The 22,992-nt window shown below is 43.6% G+C and overlaps 1 protein-coding gene across 1 annotated transcript in view; it reads right to left on the bottom strand.

The window, feature by feature from the left end:
- Window positions 1–22,992, bottom strand: part of LOC309567478 (beta-1,4 N-acetylgalactosaminyltransferase 2-like) — a gene marked incomplete at both ends in the record, with an annotated part of 143,029 nt that overhangs the window by 39,650 nt on the left and 80,387 nt on the right. Inside the window, 3 exons of the mRNA XM_082272867.1 lie at window positions 4,386–4,526; window positions 14,154–14,341; window positions 20,311–20,397. Of these exons, the coding sequence (XP_082128993.1) occupies window positions 4,386–4,526; window positions 14,154–14,341; window positions 20,311–20,397 (416 nt within the window). The remainder of the gene's footprint in view (window positions 1–4,385; window positions 4,527–14,153; window positions 14,342–20,310; window positions 20,398–22,992) is intronic.

Raw genomic sequence — 22,992 nt, forward strand, 5'->3', positions numbered from 1 at the left:
TCACTGCCTAATCTGCACACAGGATGGGAGAATACACTGATAAGACTTCTGCAGTGACGATCATCAGTTGTTTCTGTAGAGCTATTTGTGTAAAGTCATCGGAGTGTGATATTTGATGTAAATGTCATCATACCTTCTTCCTACTCAGCCAGGTATGTCCGATCCTGTCCTGAGCTGGCCACCTGCACCTTTTCAAATGTGGCGGGCTACAGGGGTATGCTGACTGGCTAAGGATGTGGCAGGAGGTGGGCAAATTATCAGTAGTCACTCCCTCCCTTTCAGAGGATCAGCGCTATTGTTACTAGCATTACGTGCAGGGGGAGGACCCACCTTCTCCGTGAGGGGCTGCCTATGACGGCGGGCATTTATGGGCAGCCCAAGGCAACACTGATTTGCCGGGAGTAGTCCCGGCAGAGTAAATTACCAGGGACAGGGTCCTACTTGCTGGGATTTTCCCGCCAAAAACGGGACAGTTGGCAAGTATGGAAAATGAATGTGAATGATAAAGCTGCTTGTAATGCTGGAAATGGGAATGAATGTGTGTTGGTGAATGGAGTGACAGCTGCTGCTGCTGTTGCTGATGCTGCCTCTGGTGGTGATTTGCAGAGCAGAGGCTCTGGTGCTCCTGCAACCAATGGTGAAGATCTGACATCTGGATGTCTAATCCTGCAAGCAAAACCTATGCTGGGGCTCTGGCTGGGATGAGGGGGGGTAACATCAGGCGAGCAGCTCAGGGGGGGAGGGGGGGGGGGTCTGCCGCAGGTCTGACATCTGCACCTCTGTCTTTTAGGTGGAGGAATGTAGTGCTGCTCAGGTGGGAGGGGTGCCCCCCCCCTATCAGGAGGTTGGTTGTGGACAGGATTTTGGCAAAGGTTTTGAAGGCAGATGACATCTTTGCTCTGATCAGTCCAGTAGGCTCCTATGAGTATGATCCCTCCTTTGTTTGCCCCGAGTCTCTCACTATGTTTGGGAGAAGTATGAGCGTGTGTATAGGGGTCTGCCGGGATGGGAGGGACTCGTCCTAAAACTTGTCTTAACCCAACCTCTTTTGAAGAATGTCTCCATCCTGGTAAGGAATGAATCCATTCCTTCTGCTGACCTGTCTGTCTGGCTGAGGAGATCTGGGGAACTTCTGACCCCATTGAATAAGATTGTGGATGAGAAGGGCATATGGACAGGTGGGTGGTCGGTGCAGATGAGGTTGCATGTGTGTGGGAATGTGGTCCAGCATCTGCCCTCGTCAGCCTTCATTCTGAAGGATAGGATTCATGTGTTTTACCTCTCCTGGGCAGCCCAAGCTCTGTAATAAGCGCAGTTCTCTGGGTCATTTCAACTCTCTGTGTCAGGGTCTGGGGCATCGGGCTAAGGATTGCAATAAGATCAAATGGAATCTTTGTGATAAGTGTGGGCATGTGTGCAGCCAGTGCCCTGATGGTGTGGTTGGAGGCAAAAAGAAAGTCTAAGAAGAGGAAGAAGAAGAAGGATGTGCCTGTACCTGAACATGGGAGGGTGGAGGTGTCCAATAGGTTTGAAGTGTTTTCTGAGGAGGAGGATGAGGGTTCTTCGGGTGATGAGTCTATTTTTTCCATGGAAGAGGAATCACAGGGAACATTCAAGCATGTAGGTTCCCCCGAGTAGAGAGGGGGATTAGCAGGCTAAGAAACGTGTACCCCAATCATCCTGATAGCGGTTCCCACTCCTTTGAAAGTGGCGACCATTAATGTTACCAGCATAAAATCAGTAAGTGCTCGTAACATGGCCTTATTTTTGCTATGCAGGTTTGATGCTGATATTTTCTTTTTGCAAGAGACCCGTTTGTCTTGCCGATATTCATCTGGTGAGGAGGGAGTGGAGGCGTGGGCCCTACTTCTGGCCTGTTGCGGCCAAACCTTACACTGGAGTTGCAATACTTTTTTCCAGCATGGTAAACTGTCGGCAGATTATTGAGGTAGAAATGGGGAGATGCATGGTCTTAGACATCTCCATGGGGGGGCAGGACCTGCGCCTGATTAACATCTATGGGCCCCAGACAAACTATGACAGGAAATGCCTCTTCATGAAGATCAAGCCTTTTCTTTTTACAGCCAAGCAAGTTTTCTTCGGTGGTGATTTCAACACCGTCACTAGGACTAAGGACAGGAAAGGTACCAGAGTCAGGTTGGACTGTGATGGCTTTTTTAAAAAAAATAAAATAGCTAGAGAGGCAGGTCTGGTTGATGTGCACATTCATTGCTGCCCAGATGACACGGGATTCACTTTTCATCAAGGTAGTAGTTAGAGTAGAATAGACAGATTTTTTTTTTAAAGGGAAACCCCGCCTTCTTGGCACCAGTGTGTCAAGCGGTGGAGTTTTCCGATCACTGTATTCTGTTTGTGACTCTGAATAGTCCCGATACACCACCTAGGGTGAGGGGTACCTGGAATCTGAATTTGGCACTCCTGGCTCAACTGCACAGCCAGGCACACAGACTCTTTACAGACACACAAAGTCAGAAAACAGTCTGTAGCTTAGTTTTTGTTGTTTATTAGGGGGTTAACAACTTGGATGGGGATAGGGAGTTTATGGGATGCCCACTTGATGGTAACAATAACTTCAGGGATAACTTCCTATATACAGACTCCTCTTCAGCTTTCCTCCTGGACACACTTCTGCTGATTCTCTCCTGAAGAAACTGACAGACTCCTTTTCAGTTCAGTAACAGCCCTTTACAGGCAGGAACTCACAGTCCCCTGAAATAGCACATGTGGAGTGAAACAGTGTATAACCTTTCCTTCTGCTTCCTCTGTGGCTGAACTGATCCCAGCACCACTTCTCCAGGCAATGCTGCCTCTTCCACCAGCCCTCCTGGCTGTCTCTCTACACCAGTCCGCCTGACTCACTCTTCATCAGAGCACCCGGCTGACTCTTCACCAGCCCACCCAGCTGACCTCCCTTTTTAGTCCCCACCAGTATTGAATAACTCACTTTGTCCTCTCTTTGCTCCCATGCCTCCAGGAAATCTTCCTCTCTTGCGTCTTTGGCAGGATCCTTCCAGCACCCAAGCCCCAGCCCAAGGCATCAAACCCCCCAGACTATGGGTAGCCCTCAGAGACACTGACACCCTCCCCAACACTGTAACTCCATCTTCCACCTGACTGCCCCTGCTGGCATGGGTAATCAATATTTAAAGGCCCCCTGCCTCCCTGCCAGGTCTTCTCCTGGGGGTTAGCCAGAGAACTCTAAATATGCTGAGCAGCTCCTCCTAGCCTCCGTCCACTATCTTCTAGAATGTTCTCCCACACTCTGGAAAAAGGGGTAGGCACCAGAGATGAGTTATTCAGCCCTGAACTCCAATAACCCTGATCCAATTATAGACTTAAATTTACAGCATGAGTCAGGATATGGTTTGCCTACTTTACTTCTAGCACACACTAGAGGGTGCTACACTCACAAATGAGGTGGATGGAGAAATCCCAACAACACACTAAGGTTGATTTACTAAAGGCACATATACTGTGCACTGCAAGTGCACTTGTCCTGGAGTGTAGTAAATGAGATAAAGCTTCACTTTGCAAAGAATACCCAACCACAAGCAAGGAAAAGAAAAGCATTTTTGCCTGCACTTGATCAAATGATAGAAATCAGCAGAGCTGCACTCTCAGTGCACAGTATATTTGCCTTTAGAAAATCAACCTCATTGTATTCCCACAGTGGGACTCTCTGTTTTCCAGTTTATGTGTTTTACAGAAGTCGATACAATGATTGTCTTCTGTCAGATAGGGACGGCCACATATAAATCGATAATTCATCTATACGCAGTTGTCCCCAGAACAATGGTCACTCTTGAAAGATCCTAACTTTATTTCTGTTCTAGGGATATTTAGCATTTTGGATTTTCCCATCGATTTCTACTTTGGTGACAATAGCCAACAGGACAAAGAGGGGTTTGTCCTGTTCTAATGCTTTCCCATTCTACCCAAAGTTAAAATAAAAATTGGTCAAACATACACTTTATAGCCACGTTACATACAGTACATTCTAAAGAAACCCTATATCTAGCTCAATGGTATCCAAACTGGGGCCCCGTGGCCAGATGTGGCCCTTTGCTTGCTGTTATTTTGCCCTTGGGGCACTATTCTACAAACTGACACCAATGATGGGGCACCATTCCTGCTACTGACACCATCAATAGGGCACTATTCTTCTCGTTATTATCAACAATGGGGCACTATTCCTCCCATTAAAACCAATGATAGGCATTGATGCCGGGGCATTTTCACTGCTCACAGTCCGGTCCCCCTAAAGCCTGAAGGACAGCATATTGGTCCTTTGCTTAGAAAGTTTTGAGACCCCTAATCTAGGTGAATGAAGTATCCAGTAGGAGAAAAGCAAAAGCAGATCTCACCATATCCAAGTCGGTGGATTCCAATACATCCACTAGTTTTTCTATTTTTGTGTTCTTTGTAAACAGAAAGTCATCATCCACCCAGAGGAAATATTTGGTGGTTACTTGAGATACAGCAAGATTCCTGCCCGCAAACCATCCCTGGAAAAACAAGGCATGTTTATTGTTCAGAAATATTTTGTTCTCCAATCTGTAGCCACCAGAGTTAACAATCCTTCAGAAATTAGAGATTTGCAACATCAACGGCATCATGAACCATTGTTACTATTAGGAAGCTGATTCAAAGCAATGTTGTACAGCTGATGCTGGAGTGGGTGTATGTAGACAGAAAGCGGCTGAAACAGGTTGGAGGAGATGTAATAAGGGATGAATGTTTGCTTGGAATTATTGCAATTTTTCTAACTGTCTATGCCATGCTCATACAGAAACCACATTGAAAGCTGAACTCCAGGCACATGGCTAAATATGAAATGAAATATTAAAAAAAATACATATATAGAAGTTGTTTTACCTATCTAAGGATTTTTATTTATGTCCATTAATTTCTTAATGTCACATTAGGGTTCCTCCTCTGTCAAATACACTTCTCAGCACTGCAGCCAATTGGCTGCAAGCCACTGACTGGCAAGAGTTTTCCAACAGTTCCCTTAAACAAAGGTTGATTGTTAGATTGGCTTCTGTAAGGTGGGAACAGCCATAGATAGTTCAAAATTCATCTGTTTTTTGCTGAACCAGCCAAATTTCAATCCATCTATGGCCAGCTTAACACTCTCTTCCCCCGCCTGGATAGTAAGGATAAGCAGAAGTTTGATGCGCAAATCTCTCTGCAGTCTCCTCCCATGCTTCTTGCATTGCAACACAACTGATTGACTTCTTGTGCTGCTTCTCCTTCTCACAGTGTCAACATAGGGGATTGCAAAAGGCTGATCCCAGGTCAATTTCAGGTATTCTGACATTGCCTGCCTTTAAAAAAAAACATGTAGCACTACCCCCCTAAGGAGCCTCTGAGTTTTTGGGTCCCCCTATAGTCTGCAAAGCGAGTCAACATGCATTTTTCAACTAGCATCCAAAGTCAGCAACCAATCCACGGGCTTGTTTTTGTTGTTTTTTTGGGGGGTAAACAACTTGGATAGGGTCTAGGGGTATATGGAATGCCCAGCTTGAAACAAACTTACATAGTTACATAGTAGGTGAGGTTGAATAAAGACAATAGTCCATCCAGTTTAACCTGTGTAGGTGTGTGTGGCCGTAATCATCTCACATACCCCTGAATGTTCTGATCCTTGGGATGTACGTCTAAGAGTCTTTTGAAAGCCACCATACTTCCCGCAGAAACCACCTCTTGTGGTAGAGAATTCCACAATCTTGTAGCCCTAACAGTAAAGAACCCCCCACGTTGCCTGAGGTTAAAACGCTTCTCCTCTAATCGCATTGTATGCTCTCGAGTCCTCATGCAATCCCTTCGACTGAATAGCTGTTTTTCTATGCCGAGATCACCATTGAGATATTTATAAATTGCTATCATGTCCCGTCTCAGGCGTCTCTTCTCCAGGGAGAATAAATCAAGCGATTGCAGACGTTCTTCATAATTAAGGTCCTCCAATCCCCTAATTAGTTTAGTTGCCCTTCTCTGGACTCTCTCCAGCTCCAACACATCCCTCCTGAGGACTGGCGACCAGAACTGGACAGAATACTCCAGATGTGGTCGGATCAGAGTTTTATAAAGTGGAAGGATTATAGTCTTATCTCTGGAATACATCCCTTTCTTTATGCATGCTAATATTCTGCTGGCTTTGGCAGCTGCCGCTTGACATTGCATGCTATTGCCTAGTCTATAATCTACCAAGACTCCCAGCTCTTTCTCCATTTTTGATTCTCCCAAGGGATCCCCCCCTAACGTGTATTGTGCTTTTATGTTTTTAGTCCCCAAGTGCAAAACCTTAAACTTCTCCACATTAAACCTCATTTGCCATGTCGTTGCCCACTCTGTTATTTTGTCCAGGTCATTCTGTAGGATATCTGCTTCATGCTGTGCAGTTATTGCCCTGCCCAATTTTGTGTCATCTGCAAAAACTGATATCGAACTACTGATCCCGTCCTCAATGCTGTTTATGAATAAATTGAACAAGGTTGGTCCCAGGACTGAGCCTTGGGGGACCCCGATTACCACCTCAGACCAGTCTGAGTATGCGCTGTTTATTACCACCCTTTGGACACGCCCTTTTAGCCAGTTCCGTATCCAAGAGCAAACCCTGCGGTCGATACCTGCAGACCTTATTTTATAAATTAAGCGCTTGTGGGGAACTGTATCAAACGCCTTAGCGAAATCCAGGTACACCACATCCACTGGTCTGCCCCTATCTAGCTCACAGCTCACCTCCTCGTAGAATGTTAAGAGATTGGTTTGACAAGAACGCCCATTTGTAAACCCGTGCTGATTACTGCTGATGATGTTGTTGTCTTTAGCAAAAGCTACGATATATTCCCTTATCATCCCCTCCAGAAGTTTACATACTATCGATGTCAGACTGACAGGCCTATAATTTCCCGGGATATGCCTCTGCCCCTTTTTGAATATCGGTATCATGTTAGCTTTCCTCCAATCCCCTGGTACATTTCCTGTCATAATACTGTCAGCAAAGATCAGGAACCGTGGTCTAGCTATAATCTTACTGAGTTCTTTGAGTACTCTCGGATGTACGCCATCCGGGCCTGGTGATTTGTTTGTGTTAATTATATCCAGCCTTTCCCAGATTTCACCCTCTGTTAGCCATAGCGGCAAGACCTGTGAATTACTACTAACCATACAGTCGTGGTCAGTGTACCCCTCCATTTCCTGTGTAAAGACTGACGAGAAAAAAGCGTTCAGCACGGTTGCTTTTTCAGTGTCCTCTGTAACCATCCTCCCATCATCGTTAATTATGTGTGCAATATGCTATGCCCTAGCTTTTTTGCTGTTGATATATTTAAAGAATTTCTTTGGGTTCTTTTTACTATCCTCCGCTATTTGTCTCTCAAAGTTGATTTTAGCCATTTTGATTTCGTATTTACTTTTCTTATTTGCCTCCTTGTATTGCTCGAAAGCCGATACTGTGCCCTCTGATTTATATTTCTTGAAGGACATTTTTTTCCCCTAATAAGTTTTTTAACGTTACGGTTTAGCCAGCCAGGTTCGGCTTTGTCTCTTCTAAATTTATTTCCCATAGGAATGCACTGCAAGATGCATTTGTTTAATATGTTCCTAAAGCATTCCCATTTTTCCTCCGTGGTCAGTGATGCCAGGGTTTGGTCCCAGTTTACCCTTTCCAACAATTTTGGAAAGTTTGCCCTTCTGAAGTTTAGGGTTCTTATGTTCCCCACTTGCCTTTTTATATTGTTATTTTCGCTAAATGCGATCATCCTGTGATCGCAAGAGCCCAGGTTCTCCTGGACTCCTACCTCCGAGATTAGGTCCGGGTCATTAGTGATCAATAGATCAAACTTTAAGGACAAAAATTCCTATTTCTGTACAAAAATGCACAAAGATGGATCCTGGACTTTCTACTCCCTCCATAGTGGCTTCTGTCTCCTAACAGAGCAGCAAAACAGTCTCTGTAAGGAGCACTTAGTCCCCTTTAAATGAACATCTTCAGACCCCACCTGGGTGCCTTGAAGAGCATCCCAGAGAATAGTGATGATCCGAACAACCCCCTGTTCGGTTCGCACCAGAACATCTCGAACAGGGAAAAAGTTCTAGCGAACATGCAAGCTCTATTAAAGTCTATGGGACACGAACATAAAAAAATCTCCTAATTTTAAAGGCTCATATGCAAGTTATGGCCATAAAAAGTGTATGGGGACCTGGGTACTGCCCTGGGGGACTTGTATAAATGCAAAACATTTTTTTTAAAACAATCGTTTTTATAGGAGCAGTGATTTTAATGATGCTTAAAGTGAAACAATAAAAATGAAAAATCCCTGCCTGGGGGGAAAAATATCGTACCCGGGGGGTCCCCTTAATATGCCTGTAAAGTGACGCATACTGTATGTACGATGTATGGAGCCTGCAGCAGCAAAACTGACATTTCTAAAGGAAAAAATTTCATTTAAACAGGCTCGCGGCTGTAATGTATTGCCGACTACCGGCAATACAGAAAAAAAATGATTTAAAAAAACGGCGTAGGGTCCCCCTTCCCCCAGTCTATACCAGGCCCATCAGGTCTGGTATGGATTTTAAGGGAAACCTAATGCCAAAATTAAAAAAATAAAACGGTGTAGGGTCCCTCCAAAATCCATACCAGACCCTTATACGGGACGAGCAAGCGCCCCCCTCCTGAACCATACCAGGCCACATGCCTTCAACATTAGGGGGGTGCTCTGGGGCAGGGGGTGCTCTGCCCCCTCCCCCCACTCCAGAGCACCCTGTCCTCATGTTGATGGGTACAAGGGCCTCTTCCTGACAAATCTGGGCTGTGGTTGTCGGGGCCTGCGGGTGAGGGGCTTATCAGAATCTGGAAGCCCCCTTTAATAAGGGTGCCCCCAGATTCCAAGTCCTTTATTCAAAAACAAAAAAAAAACTGAAAAATTGTTTCCCTCAATGTAAATCCATCATCAATCGCGCCGCCGGCCGCACCCGCCAACCTGAAAAAAAAAAAAAAAAAAAAGCTCCGCTCTCGGTAAACGCTTCCCACAGTCTGCCTATTCACGGTTTGACAGTTCTTATATAGGGCATGCCCCGGTGCATGCTGGGACATTGATGTCGTGAGGGGCCAGGTTTCCAGGAAACTTCACCGGTGTAATATTTGCCTGGCGGTAAAATCAACTGGTGGTGTAATGCTAGAAGTTTGGGTGCAAGTACCTGTGGAACCTATTGCTATACCATCATCCCTCTCAGTGCAGGTTTTTGAGAAGATTTGAGGTCTAGTAGGGGTAGAGATCACAGACGAGGAGCAAGGAGAAGCCTGCATTTTTTTATGATGTTGGTCTTTCAGGTGCTGTTGCCAACAGACTGCATGGCAGGTCATCATATGTCTTGTCAAGCATGTGGTGCCCAAGCAGCTGGTGTTCTGGCCATGCTTGATCAGCTTCAGACAGAGATTGCAAACAGCCACACATGTGTTGAAAAAAAGCTCACATCAATTAACTTTTGGAAGTCAGTGGGGAGTTAGCAGTGCCCTGCACCTGTGGAGCTCTGTGGTGTGATGCAATAGGGTGGCTGGGGGAAGTCCTGCCTCGTTGGAGTTGTGCTACCTCCTCCTCCTCACTTTCCTCCTCTATTCTCTCAGGCACACAAGTACAGTCAGTGACCTCATCATCCCCTCCCTCCTCGTCACTGGAGAAAACTTGGCAGTATGCTGCAGTTGGGGGAACATGACTGCTAGTTTCTTGTCCGTCATTGTCACCCCCTCTCTCTAGGCTCACGTTATTCCCTTCCTCAACTTGGGAACCAACATCAAAGAATTCAAATTGCTGCGCAACCTCCAGCATCATGTAACTGACACTATGATCGAAAGATTCAGGTGACTCCTCCGTGCATGATGGTGGGGCTACGGAAGGAGTAGCTGTGGACAAGGAGCCTGTGCATTAGGCCACTTTGGCAGCTGCGGTGGAAGGCAAACTAGTATGAGCTTGGGTATCAGAGGATAAGGATGGACACACAGGACCAGCCATCTCTATGCTGTTGTTTACAGCTTATTAATACCCCTGCCTAATAACCCTCTGTGGGGTTAGGCACTCTGGTGAGTGAAATCTATTTTACAACCACCCTGGGCACCCTCCTTTAATAAAAAGATCTTTGGGATTGCCACATGAAGATTGAGCACCACCACTTATGGACATTAACCACTTGCCGACCGGTCACGTTGACCGCACTGCGGCAAAGTGGCTCGATATCGTCCAGCGGCGTAGACCTACGTCGCTGGACTCCTCCCCTTGTGGGCGGCGCGCACGCGCCGCTGGAGGCTCGCTCCCGCTGTTTTCAGTCACAGCGGGAGTCGGGCCAGGGGAAGAGAGGCGGTGATCACCGCTGCTCTTCCCCGATCGTCGGGGATCGAGTGTGGAAATCCGCCCACTTGTGTAAACAAAGCGGGCAGATCTCCTAAGTGACAGGCAGGGACAGATTGCAGGATTCAGCATAGCTGAACCTGCGATCTGTCCCTGTGTCACTCAGTCACTCAGTCCCCTCCCCCCACACACGTTAGTAAGCACCAGGCATACATTAACCCCTTGATCACCAATACAAATTAACCCCTTCCCTGCCAGTGTAATTTTTACAGTAACAGTGCATATTTATAGCACTGATTACTGTAGTAATGTCACTGGTAACCCCAAAAGTGTCAAAAATGTCAGTCAAGGGTTCGATCTGTCCGCCGCAATGTCGCAGTCCCGTAAAAAAAAATCGCAGATCGCCGCCATTACTAGTTAAAAAAAAAAACAATAAAAATGACATAAATTTCCCGTAGTTAGTAGCTGCGAAAACTTTTGCGCAAACCAAACAAAATACGCTTATTGCAATTTTTTTACCAAAAATATGTAGCAGAAAACAAATTGGCCTAAGATGTTAAAAAATTTAGATTTTTACATTTTTTGGGGGGAATTTCATATAAAAAAATTTGAAAAATATTGTTATTTTTTCAAAATTGTCGCTCTTTTTTTGTTTATAGAGCAAAATACATTTTGGCCTAAATATATGACAAAAAATGAATCTATTGGATATTTTTTAACTGTCAAAGTAGAAACATATTGTTATTTTTTCAAAATTTTGTTTTTTTATTAATATTGCAAAAAATAAAAAGCGCAGAGGTGATCAAATACCACCAAAAGAAAGCTCTGTTTGTGGGAAAAAAAGGACGTAAATTTAGTTTGGGTACAGCGTTGCATGACCGCGCAATTGTCAGTTAAAGTCGCACAGTGCCAAATCGCAAAAAGTGGCCTGGACGTAAGACCGCAAAATCCTCCGGTGGTAAAGTGATTAATTTGGGATTAACCATCACCGTGCATATTATCACTTGCACTTTAATTAGAGGTTAACTATTAACCCTCTAAGCACTCATTTATTCGATACGGTCCAGGTTGCACTTTAGATTCATTATTTATACCTTGTACAGGTATTACACTATTGCACCAATCACTTTATATCTATTTTTATTTATCACTGGATATATATATATACCTATTTTGTCTCCACTCTTTCCTTTACATGAATTAATTTTTATAATATTTTTTATGCTTTTATGTATTTTAATTGGTAGTTTTATTTAAGATTTTCATTTCTACTACACCTCCCACAAGCCACTTGAGTCACTTGGCTCCATATATCACCATATCACTTTATTGGGATCTATCTAATTAGGCAATGTCACTAAGTGCCGGTTCACACTTGTGCGATGCGGGAACGCTGCGAATATGCAGCGTGATCTCGCATCGCATCCGCACATCTGGCAGTTCACACTGCCATATGCGATACGCAGAGGGTGTCAATTAAATATTAACGACACCCCCAGTTTGATCGCATATCGCAGTGCGATCTGACAGTTCGCACAGGATCGGATCGCACAAGTGTGAACCACTGTGCGATCCGATTCTGAGGCGGCTCAAAAAATGCCTCATGTGCGAGTTTGCTGCGGATACAGTGCAAATTCAGCCATACAAAGTGTATGGCTGAACTCGCATCCGCACATCACATGTAATGAAGGAGCAGTGCGCTCCGAATTACATGCGATCTCGCAAGCCGCACAAGTGTGAACCGGCACTAAGCACTTTATATTTATGAGTTATTATGATGATTATTAATTTTTGTTTTATAGTGCCTTTATGAGTGATTATCTGGATGTAACTCCTTAATTGTAGTATTTATTGTTGTGGTGTACTTTTTTTTACCATTCTATACGTGGTAAAAGCACAATAGGTATACATTCAATACCACCCTCTTGGGTTACTATTCTATTATCACTTTCTTGGGTTACTATAGTTCAATATTTTATTACCCATTATCCAATTGGCAGCGCCATATTCCCTACCCTTATCTATCTATACCATCACTATGTGTATATAAAGTTTAGCCAGTTGTACCTCAAATTAGCTCTGAGGAAGGGGGCATGCCCCCGAAACGCGTAAGCTGTATTTAGAGGTTCTACATTCCATCACGGTCTGTATCAGCGAACTACACCCAGTGGACTTTCTTGGTGGATCTATCATCATACTTTGTGCCTATTCTTTATCCATTTATGTCAGTATGATGTACATACGTTTTTAAACAATAAACAGTTTTAAAGGTAATGCACTGGGTTGGTGCGCCCTCTGCATTTTTTTCTTTTCAGTTTCCTTTGAGATTTCCCCAACCCTTTATGAGTGGCAGGACAGCAGGACGATCACAATACAAGCTAAGGTCGGTCTTCAGCTATCCAAGTCGCATACACAACCCCTCAAGCGCAGGAGCATTTATTTTCTTTGCAAAGCATTCCAGCCTGACCTGAATCTGAACCCTGACCCATTTAACAGACTCGTACAACTACCATGAGTAAAGTAAATTTTCCTACACCAAATCTAGCACTAGAGGGTGTTACAAAAGATACATTTAAGAAAGTATAAATAAATACAGAGCTGCATTAAGCCCCTGTTCACATAGGCGCGCCGCGACCTCGGAGCGGCCGCCACGGACTTCATAACATTGAAGTCTATGGCGGTCGCCTCCTGGTCGCCCCAAAGAAGCTCCGGACCCTTTTTCTAAGTCGGAGCGACTTGTGTCGCTCCTATTAGAACGGGTCCGCAGCTTCCCTATGGGAGGCGACCTACAGCGACCTGTGAGGCTACCAGGTCGCCTCACAGGTCACCTTAGTGTGAACGGGGGCTAACACATGTCTTTCATATCTGCCTGGAGTTCAGCATTTAGACCCCGTTCACACTGGGGCGACGCTACTTGCCGGGGCGACCTCACAGGTCGCGGTGCGCAGCTCACACCGCGACCTTGGAGCGGCCGGCACGGACTTCATATCATTGAAGTCAATGCAGGTCACTCCAGGTCGCCCCAAAGAAGCTCCGGACCCTTTTTCTAAGTCGGAGCGACTTGTGTCGCTCCTATTAGAACGGGTCCACAGCTACTCTATGGCAGGCGACCTACGGCGACCTGTCAGGCGACCAGGTCGCCTGACAGGTCGCCCCAGTGTGAACGGAGTCTAGAGAGGAAGTAAACCCTCATAAAAAAAATGAGAAAAAAAAAACCTGTAAAGACAAAGGCATAATGAGCTAGTATGCATCTAGCTCATTATGAAATACTTACCTTAAAACGAAGCCCCCGCAGTGCCGCCCGCTCAGCGACAGGGCGGCCGAAAAGTACGGCCGTCCTGCTTTCTCGTTCGCGTCCTCCATCCATCTGGTTGGCTGGGGGCGCGATTACATCACACCCACGCATGCGTGCTGGAGCCGCCGTTCACGGCATAGGGCTCTGAAGGAATGGCACAGGCGGCCATTCCTTCAGAGCGCATGCGCTGATGACGTCATCGGCTGCATGCAATGTAAATATCTCCTAAACGGTGCAAGTTTAGGAGATATTTATAGCACGTATAGGTAAGCCTTTAAGGTGAGTTTACAACCTCTTTAAAGAAATATTGTAGCAGCCATCAATAACTCTAGTGCTATCTCTAACTCTGTTGGGGATATTTTCCTTTACAACCTGTTTCTGTGACACCCATACAAATGGGAGGGGAGGGGGGGTATGTCACCAGGACAAAAAATATAACAAGTAACTCTATTTGTCGCATCCCTCAGTCATAGAAATGGAATGGACTTTACCTTAGCAAATGGCATAATGTACTGTTCTACATTTGGATCTTCAATTTTCTCCGCCTTCTCATTGTCATCAGCCACGATGACCTTTATGTCGGGGTAATACAGACGTATGCTTTTTATCAGCTCTCGTAACTTATTATAGCGCAGAAAGGTCTTTGTGGTGATTGTTACCAAGGAGCTAATATTTCCATCTACAAATAAAATATACAATATATGAGATAGTCATGTCAGCACATACTGCATATCATCATCATTGAGGTTTGCTTTTTTCTGCATGGGGTCATGCAGGAGCAAGCCAATTCAAACTTTTTTGACACCTCGCATTACTGTAGCATTTTAAATCAAATGATGGTATGTGCACAGCAGAATATACTGTACAGGATGCAATGTAAGACTTTAAATTTTTGGGGATGGGCGGAAGAACTTAACATCTCATTTCTGGCCACTCAAATCTAGTATATCTAAAACAGAAACCATAATAAATTGCAGCTGAGCAGTCTTTGTTATTTTTTTCTCTTTATCGTCACCTAGTAATAATGCACACTTCCTTCCCTGGGTGGCTACACTCATTCATTCAGTGTATCTATGGAGGGATAACAAATATTTATGTAACAGGGGCAAGATAAATCTCTATGTGTCCATTGTTATAGAATTCTCAGGCTGCAGCTATGTGATTCCACCAAAAATAGATTCTCTATGTCAGCCCTCAGATTTTCTGCTTGCATTTGGCAAGTGGAAATTATTGGAGGGCAAGTGTGGAGCAGAGGTGGACTGAGCTGGCAGTTTCCTGGCTGATCGCTTCTGGCAGAAGCAGTGCGGCTATCAGAGTGGCCTGGAGGGGGTGGGGGCACCTTGCCCCTGGGCCGCTCTGATGTCCTGTAAAAAAGCCTGCGATGCTTCTGTCAGAAGCGACCAGCCAGGAAACGGTCCGGAGGATCTGACAGCCAGATCACACAGAGCGGGGATCTCTCACTGAGTGGTTTGTAGGGTACTGATGAGGCTGCACATATGGGCAATGATAGGCTGTACTTATGAGCAATGATAGGCTGCACTTATGGCCACTAGAAAGGCTGCATTGATGGGCAATGATGAAGCTGCACTGATGGCCACTGATGAGGCAGAACGGATAAGCTGCACTGATGGGGCTGCACTAATTAGGCAGCACTGATATGCTGCACTGATAGGCTGCCCTGGTGGCCCTGATGAGGCCACACTGATGGCCACTGCTGAGGTGGCACTAATGGGGACTAATGAGCTGCACTGATGGGCACTGATGAGGCTGCACTGATAAGGCTGCAATGATGGGCTGCACTGACGGACAATGTTGAGGCTGAACTTAATTCTGCGTAAAACATTTAACAGTGTAATTTCATTAGATAATTTACAAGGGCGGGTTTAGGGGTGGACTTAGAGGCGGGGTAGGGTAGGGGTTGGGTGGGGCAACTGGTGGCGAGTAACTCTTAATGCCTGGCTAGTGGCTCAGGACTTGACATTTTCAGCCCTGCTCTATGTGATATAAAATGCAAATGTAGGTCGCGCCCACCTAATACATTTCAGTATTATCAGATCCCTTTACTTCGTGATAAGTGATTACCATCAATCTAAACCTCATATAAATCAAATGTATACAGTGAAACCACACCAAAAACAATGATAATGGTATGACTTCAAATGTCCATCAGTATAATTCTGTATGTGCTTCTTAGTGTCCATTCACCATTAACTCCGTATCTTCCAATCAGTGCTCAGCATGGGTATACACCAAAGATGAAAAAAGTGCTTATTCTCCACCATGAAAAAAGCTCACTCACCAGATACCAATGACTAATAAGCATTATCAATCTCCTCTGCTCTCTTCAGTTCTTGCTTATTAGGATAATCCACCCCTCTCATTCAGTCATGCAATTGAAAAAGACCATCATTGCACAACATATTTATTATGTATTAAAACCAACATCCATGTGTCAAATGCTTACTCCCATGTTACTGTGCCTTTAGACCGGCACTCAGTCTTTCCAGCAATTCGCTACAGGTTAGTTGCTAGGGTAGGAATGAGCCTCCAACCTTATACCACTCACAATCTCATAGAACAAGTACTGTAGAAGTTAAAAGAAACTAATAGCGCTTTCTGTACATGATGTTAATTAAAAATCACAAAATGCATTGCACGTACAATGTGTAAAAAACTGTGCCACAAATCTATAACATAATAAGACGAACAGTGTCAAACGTGTATCCACCACCAGTAACGTGAAACCACTCACCTCCCTATGAGACCTAAAGGTCAAAAAGTGCTCTGTCGCCTTCAGGGTTAAATGCCAGGACATGATATCACAGAATGTGGTCTCCAAACTCCTCCACACTGCAAGCACCACTAGTATCCATTGGTATTGACCTCCTCTTGGGAAATATTTATTATTGGCCACTACATGGAGCGGAATGTAGAATTTGTGGCAGTGATGTCACCTAGGTGAATGTCAGCTGTAGCTAAATGTGATCTCCCTAGAGGATATCACTGCCACAAACTCTACATTCTACCTTGTGGCCAATAAAGAATATTTTCCAAGTTGACTGAGTTTGTGCTCTGAGGAAGTGGGCCTGCCCCCCGAAACGCATCAGTTGTCATCATCTGCAATATCCCATGCAGGTGGAGAGCGGACCTCTTTGATTATTTGTTCATAAATAAATTGTTGAAGGTAATGCACAAGGCATATGCGCCCTTTTTTTATAATAAGAACATGCAGCGCTTGATATGAGTAAGGATGTATACCATGATTAAAAAAGTCCTTATGGAATGCCAGGCAATTTCCCTTACCGGGAGGAGTTGACCCTCACATTCTAGAGAGGTCAAACCCCCTAGGTAGGCATCAGATGGAACTCGTCAATTTAAAGGAACTGTAACCACTTCACATGGAAAACTCCAGCAGGATTTAGAGAGCCAGTATCCTAAAGACTACCGTGTAGACCTCCAGTCGCCAGCAACCAAGCACACATCCCCTTCCAATGCTAATGATGTTCACTTTATTTCTTAAAAGAACCAAAGTTGCATAAAAGTGTCTTCGCTTCTTCTGTTCTTTATCAAAATCCCAACTTTACATATACCTTAGGAATGCAGACATTATTTCACGCAGTGGATACAGGTCCTGATGGATAATATTTTGCATTCCATTGACCTTAATAAAAAAATCAAGGTCAAAATGAGCTTGTTGCCTCACAATGGGCTATCACTCTTCCACTGGCCTCCAGTCTTCTTCTAGCTATTTTCTATGTCCCTATTCCTAACTACAGGCTGTGTGTTGCCCTGATATACCTGCTAAAGTGTAGTCCAAGCAATTGCAGTCTTTAAGAAGCATTCTCATGTAGATGTAAGTCCTTCAGAAGCATACTCCAGTGCTGGTGTCTTCAGGATGAATCCTAGGTTCAGATGACTTTACATCCCCGATGGTAATAGATGGCCTCCTTCTGCTCCTCATTGGTATCATTCTCCATCTCACTCCTTTATAGGCACTCTCGTTAGGAATGAGCCCAAACTCTTCCCAACTACCTCGCCAGGGTTCTCTGGATGGAACTCAAATCTCTATTCCCTTCTCCCTCTCTCTGGGGATCTCTCTCCTACCAGACCACTGTCCCATATTTATACAGTATACCACAGGATAAGTGGGCTGAACCCATAGAAGAACCCGCCAAAAAGCAAAGAACCAGGAAAGAAATTAACTTCTACTCTCCCAGTCAGGACAGCAGCTACCTAACTATTTCAACCTGCTTAGAAATACTTACCTGGTTATATGCATGCTGCTATCTGGATTAGTGAACCCCCTCTTTTATGCTTTTGGGAAAAACTGTAGGATGCCACCCAACCTGACAGCTGACTCACTCAGCCAGCCTGGGATTTGCACATGGAATGAGGAGAGTATTACTTTGAAGTGCATAGCGATCCTATCATGATGTTACTATTGTGACTTCAGCGTAGATCCCAGACCCAGAGGTGGCATACAGAAAATGAAAGTCAGAGAAAGTCAGTATTTTTTATCTTTATACTTCTTCCAGGTCAGCAGCTCACAGTATTGAAGTCAAATCGCCAGCATGAAAGCCATGTAATAAACATTTTTTTTAGCACAGTGGTCTATAAAGGCAGGCTATATGTTTCTTTCAGCTTAGATGTCAAGTTGTTCTTGTTTAGTACATCAGAGGTACATGGCCACCTTCTTTTCAGCCTGAATTTTTCAACTATTTTCTGTTGTGTGTATTTTTGGCAACTAAAGGAACCCAATTGACTAACATCTTACTATAAAGCATTTATTTAATATAATACGTTGAAGGAAATTCACAGTGATAACAGTAATGCCTCGTACACATGTACCGATCGTCGGCCGACCGATCGGCCGTCTTTTGTCCAGGGCTGTCCTGTCCGCTGAAAAGTGCAAAAGACTGTACAAGAATTTTGTCCGCCGACTGCAGAAGTGATGTCATGTGATGGTTAACTTTCCCTGTCTTTTTCTTCTCTGAGCATGCTCAGTCTTGCAAATCTGCTGATTGTCGGCCGAATTCTGTACTAACTGGCGAACAATCGGCCGTTCTGGTGTTGGCCTACAAAAATTTTAATGCCTGCACGACAGATTCTTTTCGGCCGAAAGTGCGCTGTCGGCTGTCGGAAGCATCATACTAACAAGCCTACAATCGGCCAATCGGTCGTCGGCCGAATATTTACGGCCGACAATCGGTACGTGTGTACGAGGCTTAACCAATGATCAGTGCAGCGCTCTCAAATGTTATTTACACCTAAAATGAATCTATTGTATACAAATTTACATATTCATTAAATACAGTGCAATCTACAACCACCACAAAGTCCTCTTGTGCAAAAATCAAATGTTCTCAGTGTTGGAACATAATCATGCACAGATTATTGGTTATTGTTATTATTGGGATTGTAGTTGAAACATGGTCACAATGCTGACCTTCTGTCCTCCTACTGGATGACATAATTGCACAGATTGGGCTTATTTTGTATTTATATCTACAGTTAAAAAACATATACAGTATATCTTTTTTAATTTCTTGTTACACTATATCATACCGTATTTCATGCTTGCGTAATTGGCTGACCAATTTTAGCAGGCAGATCCTCCCATGTCTGAGAAAGTTCATGTGATACTCTATCAAGAAGACAAAGCTTGTAGAATATTCAATAAGGACGGGTTCACACAGGTCTGGTTGCGGTTTGAAGTCCAGTGTCCTGTTCGTTTGTGTTCAGGTGCGATTCAGGTGCAAATTGTTCACTGAATTTGCACCTGAACCAGACCCAAAAATGCACAGACCCTTTTCAAATATCCTCTGCAGCCACCCTGGACCTGTGTGAACAGGCTCCATTGAAAGCCGGTCACACTCACATGTTATGCAAATTGGTTGCGGTGTAAAATTCACATATATGTGAACCCAGTCTAAGGGATTTATGCTAAAAACCTTGCAATGCATGTAACTAAATTTTTGTGGATTTGAAGCCCATTCATCTTTAGCATGTTACTAGTGACTGTTGGTGGTCCTTGCTCTCATTCATGTGCATGTGGGTGTTTAGGCTATTCTGAGCCGTGCCATATACCCCCCAAATGTTTTATAGGGTGCGCTCAGCCAAATGATCAATTTGAGTGGTCAATGACATGCGGTTGCCTGTTGAATTGAATGACTAAATTTGGTAGGCCCTGTACCAAGACAGCAGTGTGACTTTGCATACAGTGCCATTCCAACAGAGTGTATATTATAGGTTCTTCTACTTTCTATTCCTGGGTGACCCTAACCTAAGTATTCTGACATGAGTGTGCACGTCAATGGCCTAGACACAAAACAAACAGTTCTTATAATTCTTAGCTCTTACTCTTCTTTTGATTTTTTAAATGTCTAATAATATCTTTAGAATTATATATGTCTCTTCTAGTTCCTACTACCTATCAATTACCTATTTATCTTCGGCTCTGATTAGCTCCTGAAAGTCGTACAGTTTCTAACTATCAGTGAATGTTAAACACTTACACAATCTAACTTATAAATCACATTTATTATCTCATTGCCCGTGTAAAGCCATCCTGAAAATATTTCTTGGCTGCACTGCAGTCCACTGTGCAACAAACAGTAGTGGAAATAATCTAATTTTGCTTATACTTACCCCGTCCCGGGTCATGTAAGCGGGCTATTGGTGGTTGTCGAATTAAAACTGGAAAATGAGCCAAGTAGTGGTCCATAGAAAATGTTACTGTAATGAAGATAAAACCAAGACTGGTGAATAGTTAAAGGATATGTTACCCCAACTGACACAATCATTTTTCCAACTATTTATTTTACTAACATGTTAGTGTTACATCTTTTACTTGAATATTATAATTTGCACTGACTAAATACAGCTGGATAAAACAAAAACTGTGTCTATCTTCATTTCAGGCTGCAAAGCAACAACATGTGCCCACTCTATCTATCTATCTATCTATCTATCTATCTATCTATCTATCTATCTATCTATCTATCTATCTATCTATCTATCTATCTATCTATCTATCTATCTATCTATCTATCTATCTATCTATCTATCTATCTATCTATCTATCTATCTATCTATCTATCTATCTATCTATCTATCTATCTCTCTCTCTCTCTCTCTATATATATATATATTGCAAAATCTAGTGAAAATATATAATATATATGATCACACCCAGCGCCTAAAATCACCTATTATCTAACACAAGAAGCTGCTACTATAAAATCGCACCATCACACCCATATAATCACTATTTGTACTGTTTTATAGGATCAGTAATTGTGGTGCAGCATTAAGGAGAGAATAAATATCCAAGATAGCGCAGGAACCATATATATATATATATATATATATATACAATATTTTATTTGATGCATGAATTTTAGCACTACCAGATTATGGACATTACTTATGATGGACTACATTTTTTCACTACATGTTGGATTATATACAGTATATACTGTATATATACAGTGCATTGCGAAAGTATTCGGCCCCCTTGAACTTTTCGACCTTTTGCCACATTTCAGGCTTCAAACATAAAGATATAAAACTGTAATTTTTTTTGAAGAATCAACAACAAGTGGGACACAATCATGAAGTGAAACGAAATTTATTGGATATTTCAAACTTTTTCAACAAATAAAAAACTGAAAAATTGGGCGTGCAAAATTATTCAGCCCCCTTAAGTTAATACTTTGTAGCGCCACCTTTTGCTGCAATTACAGCTGTAAGTCGCTTGGGGTATGTCTCTATCAGTTTTGCACATCAAGAGACTGAAAATTTTGCCCAGTCCTCCTTGCAAAACAGCTCAAGCTCAGTGAGGTTGGATGGAGAGCGTTTGTGAACAGCAGTTTTCAGTTCTTTCCACAGATTCTCGATTGGATTCAGGTCTGGACTTTGACTTGGCCATTCTAACACCTGGATATGTTTATTTGTGAACCATTCCATTGTAGATTTTGCTTTATGTTTTGGATCATTGTCTTGTTGGAAGACAAATCTCCATCCCAGTCTCAGGTCTTTTGCAGACTCCAGTAGTAAAACAAAACCTCCTGCACTCGAGTGCTGTCTGATGGAGTAAAAAGAGGTGCACTACAAACTCAGATGTGGAAAGAGCTATTGGTCTTGCTGCCCCCTTCAGGATCAAGGGTATCCAGAACCAACTGGTAGAAAAGACAAAAAAGAAAAAGAGGGGCGCACCGACCTAGTGCATTACCATAAAACCATTTATTTAAAATATTAAAAAGTGTACAAAGTACTCACAAGACTGGTGTGATACAACACACATCAACATTGCATATACAGTCTCCAAGGTAGCCAGGTCCCAAATGTGACGGCAGCACTTTTTCTGGCTCTGAGGAAGGGGGTTCGCCCCTGAAACGCGTCAGCCTAGCCACAGCAGCCCCATGCGACCATCTGCATGTCCATTTGTCACATTTGGGACCTGGCTACCTTGGAGACTGTATATGCAATGTTTATGTGTGTTGTATCACACCAGTCTTGTGAGTACTTTGTACACTTTTTAATATTTTAAATAAATGGTTTTATGGTAATGCACTAGGTCGGTGCGCCCCTCTTTTTCTTTTTTGTCTTTTCTACCTTTTGCAGACTCCATCAGGTTTTCTTCCAGAATGGTCCTGTATTTGGCTCCATCCATCTTCCCATCCATTTTAACCATCTTCCCATGTCCCTGCTGAAGAAAAGCAGGCCCAAACCATGATGCTGCCACCACCATGTTTGACAGTGGGGATAGTGTGTTCAGGGTGATGAGCTGTGTTGCTTTTATGCCAAACATAACGTTTTGCATTGTTGCCAAAAAGTTTGATTTTGGTTTCATCTGACAAGAGCACCTTCTTCCACATGTTTGGTGTGTCTCCCAGGTGGCATGTGGCGAACTTTAAACAACACTTTTTATGGATATCTGTAAGAAATGGCTTTCTTCTTGCCACTCTTCCATAGAGGCCAGATTTGTGCAGTATACGACTGATTGTTGTCCTATGGACAGAGTCTCCCTCCTCAGCTGTAGATCCCTGCAGTTCAACCAGAGTAATCATGGGCATCTTGGCTGCATCTCTGATCAGTCTTCTCCTTGTATGAGCTGAAAGTTTAGAGGGACGGCCAGGTCTTCCTAGATTTGCAGCATCTGATACTCCTTCCATTTCAATATTATCGCTTGCACAGTGCTCCTTGGGATGTTTAAAGCTTGGGAAATCTTTTTGTATCCAAATCCGGCTTTAAACTTCTCCACAACAGTATCTTGGACCTGCCTGGTGTGTTTCTTGTTATTCATGATGCTCTCTGCGCTTTAAACGG

Source organism: Pelophylax lessonae (genome assembly GCF_965119305.1).
Source record: "Pelophylax lessonae genome assembly, chromosome: 11".
NCBI classification, from domain to species: Eukaryota; Metazoa; Chordata; class Amphibia; order Anura; family Ranidae; genus Pelophylax; species Pelophylax lessonae.